The sequence below is a fragment of the Alosa alosa genome, chromosome 21, assembly GCF_017589495.1.
Source record: "Alosa alosa isolate M-15738 ecotype Scorff River chromosome 21, AALO_Geno_1.1, whole genome shotgun sequence".
NCBI lineage: Eukaryota > Metazoa > Chordata > Actinopteri > Clupeiformes > Clupeidae > Alosa > Alosa alosa.
Genome location: NC_063209.1, coordinates 27,420,049 through 27,442,961, shown reverse-complemented (window position 1 = coordinate 27,442,961; position 22,913 = coordinate 27,420,049). Strand labels below are relative to the sequence as shown.

General features: G+C 40.1%; 1 protein-coding gene across 9 annotated transcripts in view; it reads right to left on the bottom strand.

The window, feature by feature from the left end:
• Positions 1–22,913, bottom strand: part of LOC125286794 — a 140,825-nt gene that overhangs the window by 56,730 nt on the left and 61,182 nt on the right. For 8 of the 9 annotated variants that reach the window (XR_007192244.1, XM_048232071.1, XM_048232078.1 and 5 more), the window contains 13 exons: positions 20,308–20,481; positions 19,813–19,995; positions 19,168–19,332; positions 14,641–14,814; positions 12,045–12,218; positions 11,690–11,863; positions 6,465–6,647; positions 5,126–5,299; positions 3,085–3,258; positions 1,980–2,153; positions 1,524–1,697; positions 1,154–1,324; positions 695–868 (listed from right to left, as the gene is read on the bottom strand). Coding sequence is in view for 8 of the 9 variants with exons in the window: in XM_048232071.1 (XP_048088028.1) it covers positions 695–868; positions 1,154–1,324; positions 1,524–1,697; positions 1,980–2,153; positions 3,085–3,258; positions 5,126–5,299; positions 6,465–6,647; positions 11,690–11,863; positions 12,045–12,218; positions 14,641–14,814; positions 19,168–19,332; positions 19,813–19,995; positions 20,308–20,481 (2,268 nt within the window). In the remaining variant the exon portion in view is untranslated. The remainder of the gene's footprint in view (positions 1–694; positions 869–1,153; positions 1,325–1,523; positions 1,698–1,979; positions 2,154–3,084; positions 3,259–5,125; positions 5,300–6,464; positions 6,648–11,689; positions 11,864–12,044; positions 12,219–14,640; positions 14,815–19,167; positions 19,333–19,812; positions 19,996–20,307; positions 20,482–22,913) is intronic. The other variant, XM_048232077.1, reaches the window with a different exon arrangement.

Here is a 22,913-nt window from a genome sequence, read left to right as displayed (position 1 = left end):
TATCAGGTTCCCACTGTCTGACCATTTATTATCTCAGGCTGGTGAGAGTGGCTGCACTCAGTGTGATTTGTAACATGGCCAAGAATATAAAAATTAGCTAGACTACTACTTTGACTCTGAAAAATCAAATTGGCCAGTCTTCAATAATTAGCTTTCATTATAGCCACATTAAATTAAAACACATTCCACTCAGATAGCTAAGGCTCATAATTCACTTCTATGCAACATGTTCAACATAAAAAAACACTTTAGTGTGTCATGTTCCATGCTCCCCCCTACCGTCTCCTAACAGAAAACCACCCTTACAAGATCTGCACTAGCGTCCCTAAAAAATGGGTAGTTGTCAATTTTAGAGCAAAACAGTGGGGAAAGATGCAGAGCAATGTATGGATTAAAACAATGCAAGAATTGCGAAGCAAGGCCACACTGTTGTTGAGATGTGAGACAAAATGTAAAACTGATTATTACAGCACCACCTATTGGTGCAGTACCCCGGGTTTAGGGGTCTGAGTAGAGAGGGGTCTCTGGGACCATATTCTGATTTTTTAAGTTCTTGGGCCTTACAGTTTTTGCTCTACAATCACTTTTAGGGGGAGAAAAATAAGAACCGTAATAATAATCTGAACAAATACAAAAGGGTTCCAACAACTTCTCTTCTTAGACCCCTAAATATCAAACAAAAGAAGCCACTGACCTAAGCCTCTGCAATTTGCAGAGTGAATCTTCCAGCAGAGCAGAGATCTGTTTCACTCCTGAGTCTCCTGGTTTCTTCTCACTCAGATCCAGCTCTGTCAGGAATAAGGGGTTTGTACCTAGAACTGAAGTCAGATGAGCACAAGCTTTCTCTGCAGCATCACTGTTCAACAACCTGTTGATAAAACAAAAAATAATTGTTGCTAGAATTATATCATTGCTGCTCCTACCCCATTTAGAGCCTGCTGTTCCCAGTTTACAATGAAAGTGAATGTACACTTAAATAACATAGGTCAAATGATCAATGTTAACCTTGGCAGTTTGATGTGGTAATCAAAGGTATTGGTCCATTGTGGCAACAATGAATTAGATATACACATTATACAGTGCCTACAAAAGTGCCTACATTTGGAAATGTAAAAGGTGAACAGAATGCTGGAAGATTTAGAAATGATCTTACTTCAGATCACATTTTTGAGCATTTTTGATCACGATATTTAGTAAATCAGCCACTCCTCTGGGTCCAGGGTCATTCCCTCTCAGATTCAGCTCTATCAGGTTTGAGTGCTCTGATTTAAGAGCTGATGCAAGACTGGCATACCCTTCACCTGTTACACCACAATGTGAAATTCTGGAAAAAATAGAAGAGTTATTTTATCGATACTGCAAAAACATACAATCAAAATAAAGATACATTGAAAATATGAATGTGCCTTAGAAGCAAGTTTAACTGTGCTCTAAATGTAGTCATCTTAGAATTTAGACTACTTACAGCAGTTTCTGCAGTTCACACTTTTTATGCTTCATCATACACTTGTCAGTTTACTTACAGCAGTTTCTCCAGTTTACAGCATGGATCCTTTAGTAAAGCAGTGATGTGCTTCACTCCTGAATCTCCTAGTTCATTCCCACTCAGATTCAGCTCTATCAGGTGTGAGGGGTTTATTCTAAGAGCTGCAGCAAGAGCAGCACACCCTTCTTCTGTTACACTGCAGTCTGATAATCTAGAGGAAATAGAGTATTTTTTATTCGATGCAATTACAACATATACACCAAAAACTAATCAATTGGCTTGGCTATGTTAATTTATTACTGCCCTTACTCTGCTTTAGGAGGCAGTAAAAGAGTAATATCTGTATCTAACATATATGTCTTTCTAACATGAGATACTACTGTAAAACACAATTATGAAATGCATCAAAGATTTCATCAATGTAACCTCTACATCAATGCAAAGAAATAATTGTATTTATGTACTTATTGTTGTTCAGCAACATATTACTTACAGCAGTTTATGTAGTTTACACTTTGGCTTTTTCAGTAGAGCAAAGATCTGCTTCACCCCTGTGTCTCCTAGTTTATTCCCACTCAGATTCAGCTCTATCAGGTGTGAGGGGTTTGATTTCAAAGCTGAAGCCAGTGTAATACTGCCTTTTTCTGTTATTCTGCTGTTGTTAAGCCTAGAGACAGACAGACAATGATACTGCTGATAACAAGTTAATTAAAATAAATGGTCTACTTTGATTCTATTTCAGTCAAAGCACTTTGTCAAATCCTTGGCATGTGAATCTCGCCATGAGTTTGCATGAGTTTCTGCTAGTCATTCTATGTACGTCAAAATGAAAACAATGAAGTAAAATGACTTATCATGAATGTATGCATAATTAATTCATGCATAAATTCATGATAATTAATGTACCCTTACTGTAAAGTGTTACCCATTTTACTTCATTGTTTTCATTGTGAGATTACAATAAATAACCAAAGGATGTTTTACTAGGGGTGCCAATAATTCTGGAGGGCACTGTAGGCTACTAACTTTGCAGAGCATCAGTTTTGAACAAATTTGAGTACACTGCGCCAGCTGTCTTCTATGCATGAACATCAAATAACATGTTATAGACACACACAAGTAATATTACCTACTACCCCCCAACCACCAAACAATACTTTTTCAAGACTTTGCGGTTTCAGTTATTCAGTAACTGCAATGTAGTTAATGAAATGTGTACTGTAATTGCCTTGCCTTACTTTGCTATGCAAGTAATTAATTTACAGTAACTCGTTACCACAGAATTGTTGGTGGCTTTAGAAACAAGGCTACTATACATTAATGTTCTTTCCCAGATGAGAGCTCCTCCCTCACACCTTCTCAAACTTAAGTCCCCACGCAAAGCTCACAGTGTAGTGCACGCTCCATCTTTCCCTCATCGGTGAGTTTTCTGGATCTCCCAAACCTCAAGAAGACTTCTTCCTACCTCGGAATGGGAAGTCTCTGTTGATCTCTATACAATATGTAACTCTATTCCTGAAATTTCTTATTCATCCGTCCATTGCAATAATAAAGGTCTATTATGTGAATTTCACTACACAATACTCAGTCATACTTACAGCAGTTTCTGTAGTTTACAGTGTGGACTCTTGAGTAGAGCAGAGATGTGATTCACTCCTGAGTCTCTGAGTTCATTCCCACTCAGATTCAGCTCAACCAGGTGCGAGGGATTTGATTTCAGAGCTTCAATCAGTGCAGCACAGCCTTCTTCTGTTAGGCCGCTGTCATTAAGCCTGTAGGAAAGGTAGCAGGGTTCCTGTAGCATTTATTCAGCAAAAACAATACTCAAAAACATCATGTGCTCTCTTTCATAGGACAAGGTGACGTATGTAACTGTGATGATACTTATTGGTCTTTTTACTAAGATCACAGAATTAAGACTCAATACGGACAGCTTATTCAGCACTGGCCAGCACTGGGGCAGTGACAGTGACATGGAAGAAGCAAGCATATACAAATCTCTAGTGATCTTCATCCATGTAACTGTACTAATTTAGACATTCATTAAAATGTAATGCTCTTTTTTACACTCCGAAAGTATCCCTCGCCACACACTACACAATATTTCAGTAGAGCCAGTCTGTGTTCTACAAACTTCATTTTTGTCACAAGAACACAGGCCAGAAATATCATGGGGAATGACAAGCTGTGTTCTGGTGTCAAGCTGAAGTTTGGTGGTGGCTCACAGTGGTGGAACACCACTTGCATTTGTCCACTAAAATAGTTGTGTTAACGAGCTTAAACAGTATGTATGACAGTGAAATACATTACCGCTCAAAAAAGTTTTGAAAAACCTATTTTTTTAGGTGTTATGTAGGAAGCAAAAAAGTTCAATAGTTAAAAACAGCATTAGGTAAACATATCATAAAACATTAGGTTTTTCAAAACTTTTGAGATATGGTATACTGTAAGGCTACTGTAGTACACAAAAAAGAGCAAACAAAGCTGTTTGTTTACATGTTTTATATTTTAAGCAGCCAACTATTGCTATGATGACAGCATTTCACACTCTTGGCATTCCCTCAACCACCTCAACGTTAGACACTGGGAATGGGTTTCGAACAGTCCTGAAGAAGTGCCCATACATGTTGTACAGGAACTTTTTTTTACTACATAACACATAAAAGAGTAGGTGTTCAGCTCAGTTCAGTTTATTCTTTGTCCCACAAGGGCAATTTGTGTGCTTCACACAAATTTTCTCAAATCGAACACCATCTCCGTGCACTTAACAGATACGATTGCAACATTTAAATATAACTTTATTGGTGTCCTCTATTAGACATTGTCTTGGCCGTACTTTGTCAAAACAGTTATATGTTATGACTTTCTTGTGTGTTTTCCACTGCTGCCGCTCCAGATTTCTCAACCACAATTATCATATGTTTGAATTACTCTCTCTTCTTTCGCTATGTAGCCAAGATGGCATCTGTTGAGTGCAAAAAGTGTCCATCGTTGCACACTTTTTTTTATGTTATGAGTGCACCATCCAGGTACTAAGCAGTGCACTTTGGGCTGTCGGAATTTTCAGTGTGAACGCACTCATGCACTGAAATTAGGTATTGTGAGAACAGAAGAATGCCATTTGAGACAGTGCTTCTTTAGACTATAGTAGTTTGTCATATGTTCTCTTGTTTACTTACTGTATTCCTAGACATATGGAGCATTAATGACCCGTTGGATAATCTGAAAACCCGTCCTCCGACTTAGGTTAAATTACTTGAACACAAAGTCGAGTCAGACTTTATACTAGGAGACTCATATGGATATTTTGTACCCTGACTTGACATCAAAATATGCTCTCCAATCACAGAGGCCTTCATTGCAACAACGCAACAAGAGGTGAACTTCACTCTCATTACAAATTGGCAAGGTAGGCTAGTTTATCAAAACTACAACTACAAATAGAAACTTTCGTCCGATGTTCTCCTTGCTCAACCATAATAAGCAGTTCTAATAACGTATTGCAATCAATGGGATCCTTTCCAAACGGACCAGTAGAGCAAATTCAAATTTGCTAACAGGTTCGTCTGGGTTCACAAAGGCTAATCTGAAATATTTGGTCAAATTCAAAATAAAAATCAGGCACATTAAACCACTAACTTAAGTTTCTTCAGTTTGCAGTGTGAATCCTCCAATAGAGCACAAAACTGCTGAACTCCCAAGTCTCCTGGCTTCTTCTTACTGAGATCCAGGTCTGTGAGGAGTAAGGGGTTTATTCTTAGAACTGAAGTCAAATAAGCAGAAGCTTCCTCTGCAGCATCACTTTTCAACAACCTGTAGAGAGAAACATGAATCAATGTCAAAAGTATACCCCATTGCTGCTTCCATTTCCTTTTAGCGTCTGGAAGTGTTCCTAGTTTCATTTACTGTGAACATGACTTAAGTGTGCACTGGAATAATTCTACACACTCTAAACCAGGGGTGTCAAACATAAGGCCCAGGGTCCAGATCAGGCCCTCCAGCAGGTTTCATACGGCCCCCCAGATGTTTTAGGTAGGAAGGGAAAATTAGAAAAAAAATCCAGTTGTCTTCAACAATGTGTAATAAGCAAATTGATAACCTAGCACTAGGAAGGAAGAAGCAGAAACACTTGGAAGAATGGCATTTCAAGAGAGAAAGCAGAAAAACATGGAAGTATGGCATTTCAAGAGAGAAAGCAGAAAAACAGAGAAAGAGCAGAGAGCAGTACATTATTTGTACTTGTCTGCTCATAAGTGATCATCATCAAATAACAAATAACAATGATGGCCCACCACGAGGTCTCATTCCAACAAATCCGGCCCACTACCTAATATGAGTTTGACACCCCTCTAAACCCATCAGTCTGGTGTGGCCATCAGTGTTCTATAAAGGATTTCTATGCAACGTCATGAAAACATGCGTGCGCAACTAAAAGGCCGAAAGCACCATAGAACAGCATAGAGCAGTGCTCTTCATGAAAAGAATACAATGAGTTTTTGTGCTGAAAGCTGCACCAATTCGAAATCACGATGGTTAAAGAATGTTCAATATGTTCAATATCCCTAACGGAATGCATGTCTTCGCCAAAAACGCCAAAATACGATGGTATATTAATAATGCAAATGAACGACAAACTCTGAAATAAAGTCTGAAATTAGATGTTTTTATGATTGAGACAACAGGGCTATACAAAATCCGATTGTAGCTTACAGCGGCCGACTACTAGGTTAAGTTTATAATGTTGGGGCCAGCCACCAAGCGTCTTCTGCCCCACGGCTGCGCGCGCATCTAGTTTTGTTGGAAACCCGTGTATACCTCTGTATATAATATATACATTTTACATCAGATGTAATTGATTTGATCTCTCTTATCAATGTATCACATAAAATTATTTTAACAAATCAAATTTAGACATATAAAACATGAACAGATTGGTGGCAACAAAGAGATTGTATGCTCTTCTGTGACGTTTTCTTACCTCAGGATCTTTAGTTTATGTTTTCTATCATAAACTAAATTATGTAAATCAGTGAGTAGTTTCACTGCTGAGTCTCCAGGGTCGTTCCCTCTCAGATCCAGCTCTATCAGGTGTGAGGGGTTTGATTTCAGGGCTGAGGCCAGAGCTGCATATCCTTCACCAGTTATACCACAGTCTGCAAGTCTAAGGAAAGTAGGGGAGTTTGAAATTGATATGGCAAAAAACATATAATCAAAAAACACCTTGGAATATTAATTTATGATACTTCAGTCGACAGCCCCTAAACCTCACTCCCGTCCGAGTCACGGCACAAATATAATCCATGTTGTGTTGAGCACGCGGCTCATCCCTGCTCTTGCCCGGTCTCAAACCCACAACTTGCAGCACCTTGGACTGAGAGTTGAGCATGCTAGCTAGTGAGCTAAAACCCCAGGGTGCTAGCAGCTCTTAAGAGGGTATACAGCTGCTGCACAGACACATACAGTACCAGCTGACTACCATTACACCAAGCAACGCAACACTTTCAAGAAGCGAATATGCAACTTTCTAAATGGTTAAAGAAGCCCGGTCCGATGCACATCTGATGGATGTAACTCAGCGGAAGTATCAATCGGTCCAGCACATCCCTCGGAAGTAAAATGTACTCAGATTGTAGTTTCTAAGAAGACTGCAAAATTGACGCCGACTTAGCTTTGCTGCTGTTGAAATTTTAAGTAGCCTATACTTGGGTGAACTTTGTTTTTGTAATGTGGTTTCATAGTCTCTTGAACAATGTGTTTGCTCGACCGTTTTATTGTGAGCCCTGTATGTGTTTAGCTTGGTTTCTTGATGGCTAGCTCGCTAGCTAGTGGGGGTTTAGCGTAGCAGTCACTTGCTACCGAAGCTGCAGGGGGAGCTATGTCATGAAAAATGCAAGTCCAAATCCGGCGAAAACCCAGAAACAGCGAAAGAATAACCTGCATAGGGCTTCTTTAAAACATTCAACCTACTCTCTATTTACGTAATTTTCTCACTCAGATGTGACTAATGAAATTGCTGCTCTCTTGCTTTGAATGGATGGAATGTTCATGTCAAACAATTCAATACAAAATGTACTGTAGAGTGATAACCAATGCCTCTCGTCTAATCAGAAGTCAATAGTTTGACCAGACCTAAATATTGTATGAAGAACAGTAATGCTTTTCTGATTGTCATGACGTGGTTGAGGTAAAACAAAGGTCTTTTGCTTTCATTGGTAACAAATATTGGAAGTATTTCATAACAAGTATAAATACATTCATAAAGGATTAGGCCCAAGATACAATTATTTTAGAAGACATTTAATTTTTTGAATGTAGGGACTCCGTACTGTCAGCAGATGACTTTGCAACATTTTTACTGAAAAAGTTGCTAAAATAAGTGCCCAGTTTGATGACCTTTTAAGGAGGGGTTTGACTTGTTTAGACATGGTGGCATCGTTGGACTCTTTCTCTCCTCTTGATGAAGAAGAGATTTCTCTACTGCTTCAGCGAAGTCATTTAACAACATGCCCTTTGAATCCTCTTCTGCAGTCTATCGCACCTGCTGTTCTGCCAGCGGTCCCGTATGTGTTTAATTCTTCATTCAGTTCTGGAATAGTTCCTTCTTCTTTTAAAGTGTATATGTCAGGTTAAAAAACATTTTTGACAAATGAAGGGACATGAAGCAAGATAGTATTGAGTAGTGATTGTTCTTGAAAAATCAACTTTAAATACAATAGAACAATATGTAAGGGATAATGTATAGAACGCCGGTCATTACTGGGAAAATAAGTCCTGACAGGGCGAACCGGACCCCTGACGCGCAGCGGAGCATTCTAGCTGTGCAAAGTCTGAGTTGAAATGTCCAGGGATATTCCAACTCATGGAACGTCTCTCGGCCAATCAGAAACAAATAAATAGCTCTATAGAACCCAATTGTATAATTAAAACACATGGGATAAGGGATCATACAGTAGGTTTGTTTACACTGATGAGGCCTAAAACAGGACTTCATTCCAGTATGTCATGCTAAAGTCTACTACCTGCCTGACATAAAAATATTCTGATACATTTTTTGCTTGAAAATGCCAGTTGTGTCACTTGCCATCACATATAGGCCATTATATAGCCTAACTAAGTATAATCAGTAAGCAATTCATTAGTCTGTGTTCAGGCAACCATGGGCATATATGCTTCCTGCTTTAGAGACCTGACTATAAAACCATCAGTGTATATGGGCTACCACACATTTGCTCTTTATATATCCATCTCAAAGTCAAAGTCAAAGTCAAAGTCAGCTTTATTGTCAATTCCTTCACATGTTCCAGACATACAAAGAGATCGAAATTACGTTTCTCACTATCCCACGGTGAAGACAAGACATATTTGACCAATTTTAAGTCCACAGACAACATAACATTCAAGTAAACAAAAAAGTAAGTAAATAAGTGAATAAGAGGGCACATATAATAATGAAAAAAAATAAGAGCAGCAAAATTTTTTTTGAAATTGTGCATAGACAGTCAATAAAATACTAGTGCAAATACTGTAAAATACTATAAAATACTGTTTGACCTAAGTAATAAAGAAAGTGGCATAGTGGTGCAAGTTATTGTAAGAGCAGCAGAAGTGTTGTGTTTTCAGGACAACAACACCAAGTTGTAAAGTGTACAAGTTGTGCAAGTGTTCAAGTGTGCAGGTGGAGTAGTGCAGGCGGCCATTGTGGGTCCAATGTCCAGGGTGTTATGTAGCTGAGGGTGGAGGGGGGAGAGGAGGGAGAGAGTTCAGCATCCTTACAGCTTGGTGTATGAAGCTGTTGGTGAGTCTGGTAGTCGGGGAGCGCAGGCTTCTGTACCTCTTCCCAGAGGGCAGTAGATCAAACAGATTGTGAGCGGGGTGACTTGCATCACTCACAATTTTGGTCGCCTTGCGGGTGAGGTGGGTGGTGTAAATGTCCTGTAAATGTCCATCTGCTTATCAACTAATGTTAGCTATAGACAGACTATTAATTTGCTTACTGATTCTACTTAACTTGGTGTATAAAGCCTATGTGATGGAAAATGACACAACTGCCATTTTGAAGCCATGATACATACTAATAGTGATCCAATCCTACTCACACCCCTAATCAATTTCTCACTGATGGCCATGATTTACCTACATGTTGTAGCCTATTCGTCTTTACTTTGTCCCTGCCAATCAGGCTCATGCTGGTATGTCATAGAGGACATTTTTGGCCTTATCAGTGTAAAAGAAAATGCAGTTAAAACCCATTCTCCCCTATGCTCAACTTTGCTGGACTCCCTCTTATGAGGTCATCACTGTGTCTGGAATGTTCATAAATTCAGTTATAAAATAAGTAAGGGATAATGGGCGACCACGGTGGTCTGTTCACAGAAGTTAATGCACGGTCGAGGTTGTAAAAGCGGCCCGGCCTTGGCGGAGGGCCGTTTAAACCCGTGCAGTGCATTAATTTCTGTGAACAGACCACCGATGGAGTCCATTATCCCGCTTTATTCCACTGTTGCCACTTGCGTTGTGTTCATTTCCTGTTACAATTTAAACGTTTTAATCGCTAAAACTGTCTTGTTTGTAGAACTAATTTCTTCCGACACATATCAACTAATTTCTCAACTTGCAGGACAAACTGCCGTTACTAGTTCTAAATGGATGGTTGCTTCTGGCCAAAGGCCAGTCGTTAGTTCTATCTCTCCCGTTGTCAAGCAGGCATATCCCAAGATTCTGATGAACTTTAGCTTTGAAACATCGCTATTTTACTTAGCCTGCTGTCATCCATCTAGCTAAAAGCCACCTCCGTCATATGCTACAATGTTGCCATGTTCTGAACGTCTGCATTTTACAGCTCGGATGCAACGTGACAGTTCATTTAAACTTCACAACGAGTTTGGTGAATTAATATACAAGTGTGATAATGGCCAAAAAAATGGATCTACTTCATAGGTGTGCAAATAACATACGGTTAATGGTCGTTCTAAATTACGTAGGACAATGGGAAATTCAACCAAGCAGTGGAATAACTGTAAATATTGTTCTATTGTATTTAAATTTGATTTTTCAAGAAAAATCACTACTCACTACTTTCTTGCTTCATGTCCCTTCATTTGTCAAAAATGTTTTTTAACTTGACATATACACTTTAAACAGGCAAGGGTTACACCTTTGCTCAAGACAATTACACTTAATCCAATTGATGCAAAAGAAACAACAAAAACTATGGACCTGTCACCTGAGGACTTTACGGTTTCTCATCAGATTTCTGCATGCCTTAACATTTTGGGAAATTACCTTATTCACCGTTAGCCTAGCTTAGCATAGCTCATTGAGGTGAGCAGAACCAACTGGCCTATAGCTCCCAAAAGTGACAAAAGTATTCTTACATTTTACCATTTACATGAGGTGACTTGCATAGTTACAAAATATAGGCTACAAATACCAATGTAAAATGAGACACAAGATAATTGCTGTGTCTCATGTTAAATTGGAATTTGTACACATTGTAATAATACTAGTCACAACATGTAAATAGGACCAATGTTAGGAGATTTAGGGAGATACAGTAAGCTAGTTGATTATGTCCACCTCAAACCTCCCCCCCAAATAGCACAGCAAACTTTGGCACTAATGTATCAGAAACACTGAATGTGATAACTACTTGAATGTATTTATCATCTTGCACTACTTCCTTCTTTTGTGTGTGTGTGTGTGTGTGTGTGTGTGTGTGTGTGTGTGTGTGTGGAAGGTATGTGTGTGTGTAGACAGATAGATAGGTAGATAGATAGATACTTTATTGATCCCCAAGGGGAAATGGGGAAGTGTGTGGGTTGGGTTGGATATATTATTGCTTTTACATTTATTTGTATTTATTGAACGCAAGGTTAGAACTGCTCACCAATTTCATAGTACCCTGTGCAATTCTTATTCTGATTGCCTTAACCAAGAGGTCAAATATGCTTTATAATGCTTTGTGACACTTCAAGTTGTAAAGGCTTATATAGTAACACAATACTTTGTGAACGCAATCATGAGTATGTATAAGTTATATACACTAATGTCAATAATTGTGAGGCTTTATGAATGGTTTATAACCCTTTGTCAATGTATTTATAATCCTTTATGAATACTGGATTCATGGAAAGTATCACCGACTTTTTTCATTTTCAGATAAAATAATAAAATAGATCTTATGAAACAAATTAAACCACTAACTTAAGCGTCTGCAATTTGCAGTGTGAATCCTCCAGTACAGCAGAAAGCTGCTTCGCTACTGAGTCTCCTAGTTTCTTCCCACTCAGATCCAGCTCTGTCACGAGTAAGGGGTTTATTCCATGAACTTTAATCAGAGAAGAGCAGACTTTTTTTGCAGCATCACTCTTCAACAACCTGCAAAGACAGAAACATGAAGCATCGTCATTGTTGCAGCCATCTGCATTTGGAGTCTGTTGGTGTTCCCAGTTTAGTTTACAATGAACATGACTACATATATTGGGAACAGAAGTTAAATGATGATTAGCTATAACTTTCTTTTTCTTCATTTGCCTTTTGATTTGCTTAATTCTCTCACCTCAGTTTATTTAGTTTACATGTTGGATTCTTCTTTAAATTGGTGAGCAGCTCCACTCCTGATTCTCCAGGGTCATTTCCTGTCAGGTCCAGCTCTACCAAGTGTGAAGGGTTTGATTTCAGAGCTGAGGCAAGAGCAGCATATCCTTCTCCTGTTATATTACACTCTGAAAGTCTAGAGAAAATGGAGAAGTTTTTTTTTCAATGCTGCCCCAAAAACATATCAATACATATTTATACATATAGTACTGGGGCAGCCGTAGCCTACTGGTTTGGGGCAGCCGTGGCCTACTGGTTAGTGCTTCGGACTTGTAGCCGGAGGGTTGCCGGTTCGAACCCAGTAGGCCACCGCTGAAGTGCCCTTGAGCAAGGCACCTAACCCCTCACTGCTCCCCGAGCGCCGCTGTTGTTGCAGGCAGCTCACTGCGCCGGGATTAGTGTGTGCTTCACCTCACTGTGTGTTCACTGTGTGCTGAGTGTGTTTCACTAATTCACGGATTGGGATAAATGCAGAGACCAAATTTCCCTCACGGGATCAAAAGAGTAAGACTAGCTTATTTTGTAGTTTGTTCTTTAGGTCTCTTGAAGCACTGCTAAACCAGGAACTACAAGCATAGTCAAAGTGTCACTGCTAAACCAGGAACTACAAGCATAGTCAAAGTGACACTGCTAAACCAGGAACTACAAGCATAGTCAAAGTGTCACTGCTAAACCAGGAACTAGTCAAAGTGGCACTGCTATAAAGCACCTGATAGTGTTTCCATGGCTCTTTGATCAACAATCTTTGAAATATACATTCACAATATTTTATTGGGAGAGCACACAAAACTAGTTGTACCTATTGTCATGTCACCAATTGAGGAAGATCCCTCACACTGTAGTGTATTTTCTTTACCCATATTTGTATACAGATAGTGAATATTGTTATCATTAATGGGGTATTGTTACAATATCAAGAACCTTATACATACACATTTACAGTTCAGGCTGGTCATTAAGTTAAAGTTGACTGGTCGGTGAATATCATCGGAGAGTGCCATTCAGTCCATACAATGTCCACACATTTGGGTCTCAATGTTATATTGTTTTTATGTATTATTAGAAATAGTAGACACTCAAGTTGTAGAATATCAAATATACACAGGAGAGATGTTAAGTTCCTGGTGCTATAGGTTGGAGATTTCACACAGCGGCCAATAAACGTCTATAAAACGTCTATGAAAGTCTATTCACCATCAAAACCAAAATCACAAATCACTAGCAAAAACATCACCAACCTCCAAGAGCATTTCACTGGGGTTATCAAGCAGGCACCTTCCTTCATAGGCGTTTCATTGAATTAAGCCCACGATACCTCCAGAAGGCTCACTAGTGGTATCTGGTGTCCCAGACCCACCCCCATGATGGGTTGTCTGCCAACAACTACCACCAAATGATTTGGTCATCTTCATTGCTGTGGCCGTTAATGATCAAATCGCAATCCCTTAAGTGTAACTCGCCAAAATGATACCTAAGGTCTTTTTGTGAATGAACCCAAGTAAAACTTTCGTTTAAAAGCATAATGTCGGAAGTGCCACTTTTAAGCTTGACTGTATTGTCGTTTTCGGGTCAAATTTCCTTTTGAAAGCAAGCAAGATATACAAACAAAACCCAAACCAATAGACAATATTCAATGGATAAAGCATAATTATGTCCACCCTGTCATGAACATATATTGTAAATTACTGTAAATATACTGTAAGTTGTCATCGAATAGTAAGATGGATTTTTTTTTTTTTTTTTTAAAGATACAAAGTCCCTTTTTAAAAGAGGGTTATAATTTTGTAAATACATTTTTTTGCAAAACACTCCAAGGGGATGAAATGCTGTAGATTTTATATGGATATTTCATAGTAAGATTGCAATAATGAATAAATATATATATATATATATATATATATATATATATGGACGATTTTGGACATTTTCAACAATGACAATGTGGAAATTTTGAACGCTTTTTACTCACTCAATTGTCACTATCTAGACTTGTTGTAGAAAAGAATTTGTTCAAATCATTTCCGGTATATTTTGTCCCAACAAGCTGGACATGTTAAGCTTAGGCAGAGCAAGTAAGCATACTTATAAAAAGAGAATTTGTCAGTAAGGTCAACTACAGAACAGCAGGTGAATTTCCCACCACTGAAGAGAAAATGTTGTCCTGATGTTATTAAGATGCTTGAATTTCCCCTGGGGATCAATAAAGTCTCTATCTATCTATCTATCTATCTATTAGAGAGGATGGCCTTTTCTTAAAGGGGCAAATTTCCCAATACAATAATTTCAGGGACACACAGAAACTCTTCTTCTTGTTTAGCAGACACTTTCATTCAAAGCAACACAGACTCACAGAGGTTTGGAAATTGAATCTGGGTCGACCAATTGTTAGGCGGTGACATTATCCACTGCTCCACTATGTTCAAAATTTTGTTTCTGTTTCCTTATTGCATGTTACTGCAAATTTGTGCTTCATAGAACATATAATTATACTTGAAATTTGTCCGCCAACTCCGATTGTGTACTTCACTACATCATACTGTCATTGTCAATTTACTTACAGCAGTTTCTGTAGTTTACAGTCTGGATTCTGTAATAAAGCAGAGATGTGCTTCACTCCTGAGTCTCCTAGTTTATTCCCACTCAGATTGAGCTCCATCAGGTGTGAGGGGTTTGATGCCAGAGCTGCAGTCAGAGCAGCACAATCCTCATCTGTTACACTGCAGTCATTAAGCCTGTATGGAGATATATTTGGGGTGAGGCAAGGTGGATGGCAACCATTACTGGCTCCATGAATAAAATTATGAAATGGCTGAAAATGCATGGCCTCAGAATATTACGAATGTTCGGCTCTCCAGCCACTGACAACATTGCAATTATTGACAAATAGTGTCAATTACAGTAGCCTACTCAGAGTTGAACAACAGGTAACAATTATTTTCCTTCATAACAACAGCTCTTTTGCTCCTGCTGTGCTGTGGGGGTGAAATAATTAAAAAGAGCCAGGCATCGCTCATTGGAGAAGCGCAATGGTTGGGAGGTAACATACAGTGGGTCCCAGTTAAAAATTGACACTTCATTCACGATCATGGTGAATGGTGAAATGTAAAAGTACAACTGCAGCCGGTTTTGGGGCAGCATAGTCCGCTGTGGAGTTCCACGGTCGAACCAGACGGCGCATTCGACAGCAAGGGCTGTGATTGGCCGAGTTTTCAGTGCGTTTCTCTGTGTTTTTAGCAGCCCCTAGTCCACTGTAGCCTAAGCCTGGTACATAATGTTAAACATAGTTTTGGATTCAGTGGCAAGATTTCTTGATTGTACAGTGTCTGTCTCTCAGTAATGTTTTAAAATGAGAGCTTCGTCAGCTGGCAGTAGGCTACTTTGTCGGTAGTCATGAGAAGTTCGCTTGCTAACAGAACATAAATATGCTGCCCAGAAACCTTGTGAATATTTCTGATTTTTTTTACTACACTAACGAGGTTGAAATATAGACTTTGCCTACAGCATCTCCTTAACAGTAATGTTAACAAAATGACAGCATTCATATGACAAAGAAAAACGAATTCGGTCACTCAAGACTGTGCCACAGCAACCAGTGTAGGCTACAGTCTTACCCAATAGGCCTACTCGAAGCAGATAGCATTGTCTGACGGTCGAGTCGCGTTAATCTGCGTATTTCCAGAACAGGTCTGCAACTTTCAGGTAGTTCTGAGTTGAATCTAGGCAGGAGCAGAGCCAAATAAAGGCCTAGGCCTATTGTTATCATTTTTGCAAGGTGTTGCTCCTGGCAAACTTGTTTATAAGGCGGTGATTAATTGATAGCTGTTTTGGGACACGTTAAACGTTCTTTATAATGGCGATACGGGGAGTAAAAGCGACTGTTACGGCGCTGTTACAACTGTAGGCTACAATGATTGCAATACAAAAATATGCGTGTTAGTTTAGTTAGTTTTGTGATGTTTTGCACTTTTGCCTCATGTGTTTTCAGGTTTGAGGCTTTTTGGCAAGATTGACCTTGGTTAGACTCTGCATAGTTATTTCTCCATTATGGAAAATAAAGTCAATTTTCGACACACGCCTGTTAATAGTTTAATAACAAGTGTTGCTTGTTAAAACATGTGACTAGTGAAACTCAAATGATTTTAGAAATATTTAGCCAAAGCCAAAAAGTGTTAGAGAGAAGGAGAGCCGGTGCAGCTCAGATGTCTTCTTAATTTTTCTTTATTCTTTAGTAAAGGTGCAGAACATTATTAAACTTTGACTAACGTTTCGATGTTCGTTAGTCAAAAACATCGACACATCTAAAATGTCAGTCAAAGTTTAATAATGTTCTGCACCTTTTACTGAAGAATAAAGAAAATTAAGAAGACATCTGAGCTGCACCGGGCCTCTCCTCTCTAAAATATCTGTCCTGGCCTGGTTGCAACGGATTGTGGCCAAACGACAGAAGCTGAGAACCCTCCTTTGTCTACCAAAAGTGTTACTTTGTGCCCAAGGCCCCCACTGCTTGTGAAAGAAGGGGATGGGGGAGGGGGCTTAATGTCACAAAATGGCAACGAAGTCGTTTTAGGCTACAGGCCTTCATAATGGTAGGCTACAGGAAGTGGGGGGAGGGTATGGGATGACCAGAGCCGTCATCTATCGTCTTTCCAGGCACACAGCTCGTTATATAGCCTATAGACTGCCTTAACAGATAGGCTTTGCTCTTGGGTTTGGCCTTACAGTTTTAAACTCAATGCTCTTGTTGCTTGCAGTTTGTTAAATAAAGCGATGCAGATTACATTATTTATTTCTGATTAATTGCGTCTTTTGATGTATTTTGCAACATTTGCTTGTTAGGCTGGGCTACTGTCAATGTCCTGTACAGGTCAATGTTCAACAATTGCTGGTGTAGGCCTAGGCTATTAATCAATTAGGGACTGTTCGTTATTTATTTAATTAATGGGCTACCGGAGGAGTTTTGGGAGCGTTGAGACGTGACCCTCCCTCGTCAGCAAGAATTTTTTCTATGACCCTCCAAAGTGATTGAGAAAAAACGCATGACCCTCCCCAGTCCCAACAATTTATTGATGCCTTAGGCTCCTTGCTACTCCTTCCTTGAAATGCCTTGAAAAGGCTGTCGTTTGCACAATTTCACAAATAATCACCGGGACCGAAACAAACCTGTCAACTTTTCCCGGGTTTATCGCGTATTTTAACTTTTTTTCCTCGATGTCTTAGGGAGGAGCTGCAGGGCCGTCGCAGGGGAATGCGAGGCCCCAGCGAACTTGACAGATGCAAGGCCCTTTTCACTTACGTGCATGAAATCATGCGATAGCTTACTTTACACATAGCCAAGGCTACCGTCGGTGTATTTTAATAGTAGCCTAGTCTAATAAGCTACACCAGCTTGCCTTTAAGAGGGGAAATTCAATTGTATAGCCTATAACATTAGCTGAGTCACATATTTGGCCATATGGTGTTTATCATAGGCTACATCCACTTAAACCAAATAGTGTAACAAAGGCGAACACTTTAACAGGGGGAATTAATTGGGCATGAATCATTGTGCTGAACGGTATTTGTCAATGAGCAGAAACACACACGACATTCAAACTATTGATAAGATGTACTGGTCTGTATCTATAGGCTAACATTGGACAAATAAATGACACTGACTCGCCATATCCTGACTCAGGAAAAAAAACATTTTCTTGCTTTGCCATAAACTCAGCAATGAAATCATAGGTCAGTTTGCAGGTAGCCTAACGTCTTTTTTTCATAGAAGGGAGAGCCCAGTCTCTCCTGTGACATGGAGGTGCGCCAAATAGTTTTTAATAGCCTGTTCAACTCCTAAAAAGCTTCGTTCACCCGATGCCAGTCACTGATCTTAATTTCAAATTTCGGAAAGCTTCATCTTTTAAGTTTTAAGTGCAGTGGCCCCTATCTTCCCCCTTTGGAATTATATCTCGAGCCTATTATAAGGTCCAGTGCGTTATGTCCTGGGATTGGATGTGCTCAAAAAGAAAAAGAAAAACTTTTTTTATAGATGGTTATGAGGAGCAATGTGAGAGAAATTTGATGATCATTGATCGTTGTTTTGGGACGTTAAGCCTTTTCCATAGGCGTCAGTGAAGGAGATTGAAGAATGACCATTTTTTTTATACGAAAATATTTCTTAACTACAAAAACTCAGTGTCTAAAAACTCAGTGTCATTCAGACTCAACCCTCTTGTTGTTTTATTATCTTTTTCGTTGTCGTTTGAACGTTGGCAAGCAGGCATGTTGCGGTTGCAATTTAATTGAAATTTCTACAGTAGGCCTACAACATGCTGTTAGGCTGGGCTACTGTCAATGTACTTGTACAGGTAAATGTTCAACAATTGCTGGTGTACAGGTTATATAATCAATTAGCTAAATCATTTGTCCAGCTGTTTAAACATTTTTTTAGGGCTACATTCAAATGCAAAAGGTGCTTTGATATATTTTTCGTTTGAACGTCGGCAAGCAGGCATGCTTTGGTTGCAATGAATGAGGATAATTGCTTTTTTTTTGCATTATTTTGAATATGACTCGCTCCAGTCTCAACAGCACATACTTTTTCCACACGCTAAGTTCTAACACACATAGGCCTATCCCCTCTCGCTGCATCCCTGCACACGGTGCTTTCTTAAAGGAGCTGCACCATTTTACAACAATTGCATCTACATTTTCATATTAGAATGTTTTGTCAAGTGTAAGCTTAAACTACCGTGATGAATTTAAGTTCCCGTGCCCCTGCTGCGTCATGGAAGCAGTAAGTCAGTCGCATCAAAAATAGTAGTGGCACCCAAGTGACACCTTGTGGTTGTTTGTGTCAACTGCAGTTTGTGCCATTTCTGCTGAGAAAATGGGGTGCGTGATTCATGAAGGAACCCGTCCAAACTTAACGGGGACCCACTGTAGCAACATAATGGAGAGCAACTAATTCAAAATGACCCAGGGAAACTAGCTCCAAAGAAACATGAACCTAAAGAGTTTCTACCAAAAACTGGTGAAGAAAACAAACAACCAATAATCTTTGTCAAATAGTGTGGTGCAGCAGCGGTCACAATACTGAATCAACTCACTTAAGTTTCTGCAGTCTGCAGTGTGAATCCCCCAGTAGAGCACAGAACTGCTTCACTCCTGGTTTCTTTCCACTCAGGTCCAGATCTGTCAGGAGCAAGGAGTTTGTACCTAGAACTGAAGTCAGATAAGCACAGGCTTCCTCTGCAGCATCGCTTCTCAACAACCTGTAAAGAAAGAAACATGGAATAAAAGTTAAGAGTTTGGGGGTGTTCCCAGTTTATAATGAACATGACCACCCGCAGACAATAATTCAGAGTGTGATTTAACACAAGACCTCTCCGCTATGTTATTTTCTCTGAAGCAAACAAGACCCCTCTGTTACACTGTCCCCTTGTAGCAAAACGCCTCCGACCACTGCTATTGTTGTTTCCCTTTAGCAAGAACCCTCCACCTTGTTTTCCTTTAGCAAGCAAGACTCCTCTACTACACTATGCACCTGCCACAAGCAATACCTGTCCGCTATGTTGGTTCCCTGTAGCAAGCAAGAGTTCTCTGCTATGTTGTTTCTCTGTCGCAATCAAGAACCCTTTGCTTCCCTATTCATCCTGTTGGGACTTATTTTCCTATATTGATCAGCAGACAAGGCAATGTCCCCTAATTACAGTACAAACATATAAAGCTCTTCATTTCAGAAGTCTTCTCACCTCAGGGTCTCGAGTTTACATTTTTTATCATTGAGTAAATTATGTAAATCTCTGACAAGCTCCAATTCTGTGTGTCCAGGGTAATTTCCTCTCAGGTCCAGCTCTATCAGGTGGGAGTGCTCTGATTTAAGAGCTGAAGCAAGAGCAGCATATCCATCACCTGTTATACTACAGTCTGAGAGTCTAGAGAAAATCAATAGAGTTTGTCATTGGTATAGAGAAAGAAAGACATATTTGTGAAGAAATTATCATTTGGAAATTACACAATGTACTAATACTGGCCATACTTTGTCTTAGGGGGAGTCAAATGCTTGTGTGATATATACATTAATATCATTAACTGTTGCTGCAATAATATAAGTTCCCTTTGGGAATTAATAAAGTCGTTCATCTATATATATGTCTGAAGAAAAAGATTTGTATCTGGCCATGTGAGAAACTACTATGTAAAAATTGTGATGCAACACTACCATTCTTCGGCATCATATTACTTACAGAAGTTTCTGTAGTTTACACTTTGGATTCTCCAATAGTGCAGAGATCTTCAGCACCCCTAAGTCTCCTAGTTTATTCCCACTCAGATTCAGCTCTACCAGGTGGGAGGGATTTGATGTCAGAGCTGAAGTCAGAGCAGCACAGCCTTCATCTGCTATACTGATGTTACTAAACCTACAGATGGACAGACAGTCAGAGACAGCTATTGTCAAAAATATAAGTGGTTATATAATGCACTTTCAACAGCCTAAAGATAGTAATGCACCAACAATGTGCGTGGACACACTTAATTTTTGACAAACACACCCATAGGTGCACGTATGTGTGCAAGTACCAGTATATTTGCCTTTCAAAGATCGTGAATGCTGGACAGGAAAATAATGACCATGTTGGTCTCATGCTAGCAAAGACACTTGGGTCCCACCTGGCAAAAACCATAATAGGCCTCTATGCATCTTTCTGACAAAATATTAGTAAAACATGAGATTGGTATTCATTTCTCCATCACCCAGTAACTACATTTATGGGAAACATCAAATAAAGTCTTGTTGACTTTAAAGCATAAACAGACTCTAAAAATTAATTTCCTGTTACTTCAGTTTGCATTCTCCTCTACTGTCTGGGGGTCTTCAAGTTTAAAGGAACCATATGTAAGATTTTGGCCAAAACTGGTACTGCAATCACTTTCAAATTACTGTAGAGCGGTGTATCCCCTCCCCTTCCCCCCTGACTCGAGGTTGCCAACCCAGATGCCGAAACACTACTGACTTTGTGATTAGTAGATAGGTGGAGGGTGGCGCCTCAGGCCAAAACACAACATGACATGACAAAACACAACATCAACATCAGTTGAGGGCTGCAACTTCACTTTTTAAATGACAATATCCTGGCCGGACTACTGTTTTTAGTGAAGTATTTGAAATGAACATGATTTCTTAATGTCTAGTGACATATCAGGGCCATTTTATGATTAATTGAAATACATTTCTTACATACGGTTCCTTTAACCCGTTTACTGCCAACGGTGCATATATGCGCCCACAATGAGTGTGTTCTAGAATGCCAAGGGTGCATATGTGCGCCCAAGGAGCATCATCATTGCCGCGCTAACATGTAGCCAATTAAAACATCGTTACTGTGCTGTTGCTATGTTGATATGATAGTAAACATGTTCTAGACAGATCACGATTGGTTAATATTTCACAAATATGCTAATTACGCCATTCACAAACTTCAAAACAAATTAGCATCAGCTAAATATCAAGCTATCTAGCTAGCACACAGAGAGAGTTTGCGATTGCGGTACCGCGGAATTTACGCACCATGGAGGAGAGTTTTAATTTCAACTGGGACAGTGACAGCGATGAGGAGTTTTTTCGGATTTGGAGAGGAGGACTTGGAGGGGTCCTGTGTGGTCCAGGGAGGACGAGGAGGGAGTCGGAAGAAGGAGGAGCGCGGCAACTTCACCGAGGCCGGCTGACTTCACTGGCTGTGGTGAGGGAGACGCCCCGGGGAGTGGCTAGATGTGACAGGCAAGACGGTGGCCACTGAGGGGAGAGGAAGCGATCTGATGGGAGGATCCCTTTGTACACACCAACCCACCCACCTGGTCCGCAGAGAGTTTGGGATTGTAGTGATCCATACCTTTTTTTTAAAGCCTTTTTTAGCGATTGTGTCATTGATCTCATGGTGGCTGAGACAAACCGCTATGCTGAGGCGTTAGCTTCCACCGAGCTAGCGAGTCACTCTCGTTTACGTGACTATAAACCCACTGATCGCTTCTGAGATGGAGGCGTTTTGGCCATTCAGATCAGCATGGGTCTGACTAGAAAGCCTCAAATCGCTGATTACTGGAGCACCCAAAGTTCACTGGGCTTGACACCAAATTTCGCCCGTGTAATGACACGCAACCGCTTTCAGCTCTTGTCCTCCTGCATCCACTTCAATGACAACTCTCTGAGGTTGGAGAGAGGTCAGCCGGGTTATGATCCACTTTTTAAAATCCGCCCACTTATGGATCTAGTCCTGAAGAGTTTTCAGAGCGAGTACTACCCCCACGAACACCTCTCCATTGATGAATCCATGGTTTCATTTCGTGGAAGGGTGTTTTTCGCCAGTACGCGCCAAATAAAAGACACCGGGTTTGGTCTGAAGAATTTTGTCCCTATCAGACGCCGACAAGTAATTACACGCACCTGTGGCACGTATACACTGGAGGGGCCTTCAACTACGATCGCTGTCTGGGTATTGGCCATAGTTCAGTTGTTGGCTTGCTAAGGGAAGCCAAGCTTTTGGGGAAGGGACACAGTCTCTATACTGACAGCTACTACACCTCACCCGCTCTTTTCCAAGAGCTCCACCGGCAAAACACCGGCGCGTGTGGAACTGTTCGTGTGAACAGGAAAGGCATGCCCCCTCAACTCCATGGTCTGAAACTGCGGCCTTCAGATCCCCCTGTGTTTTTTGAAAAACGTCCACTTTTAACTGGCGTCTTTTTCGTGATGCTGGCACAGTCACCGCCCCTTCCACAGTGCACTCCACAATCTCAAGTATCACCAAACGAAAGTCGTAGTAAAGGGGCCTGATGGCTACAGAACTTTGGCGCT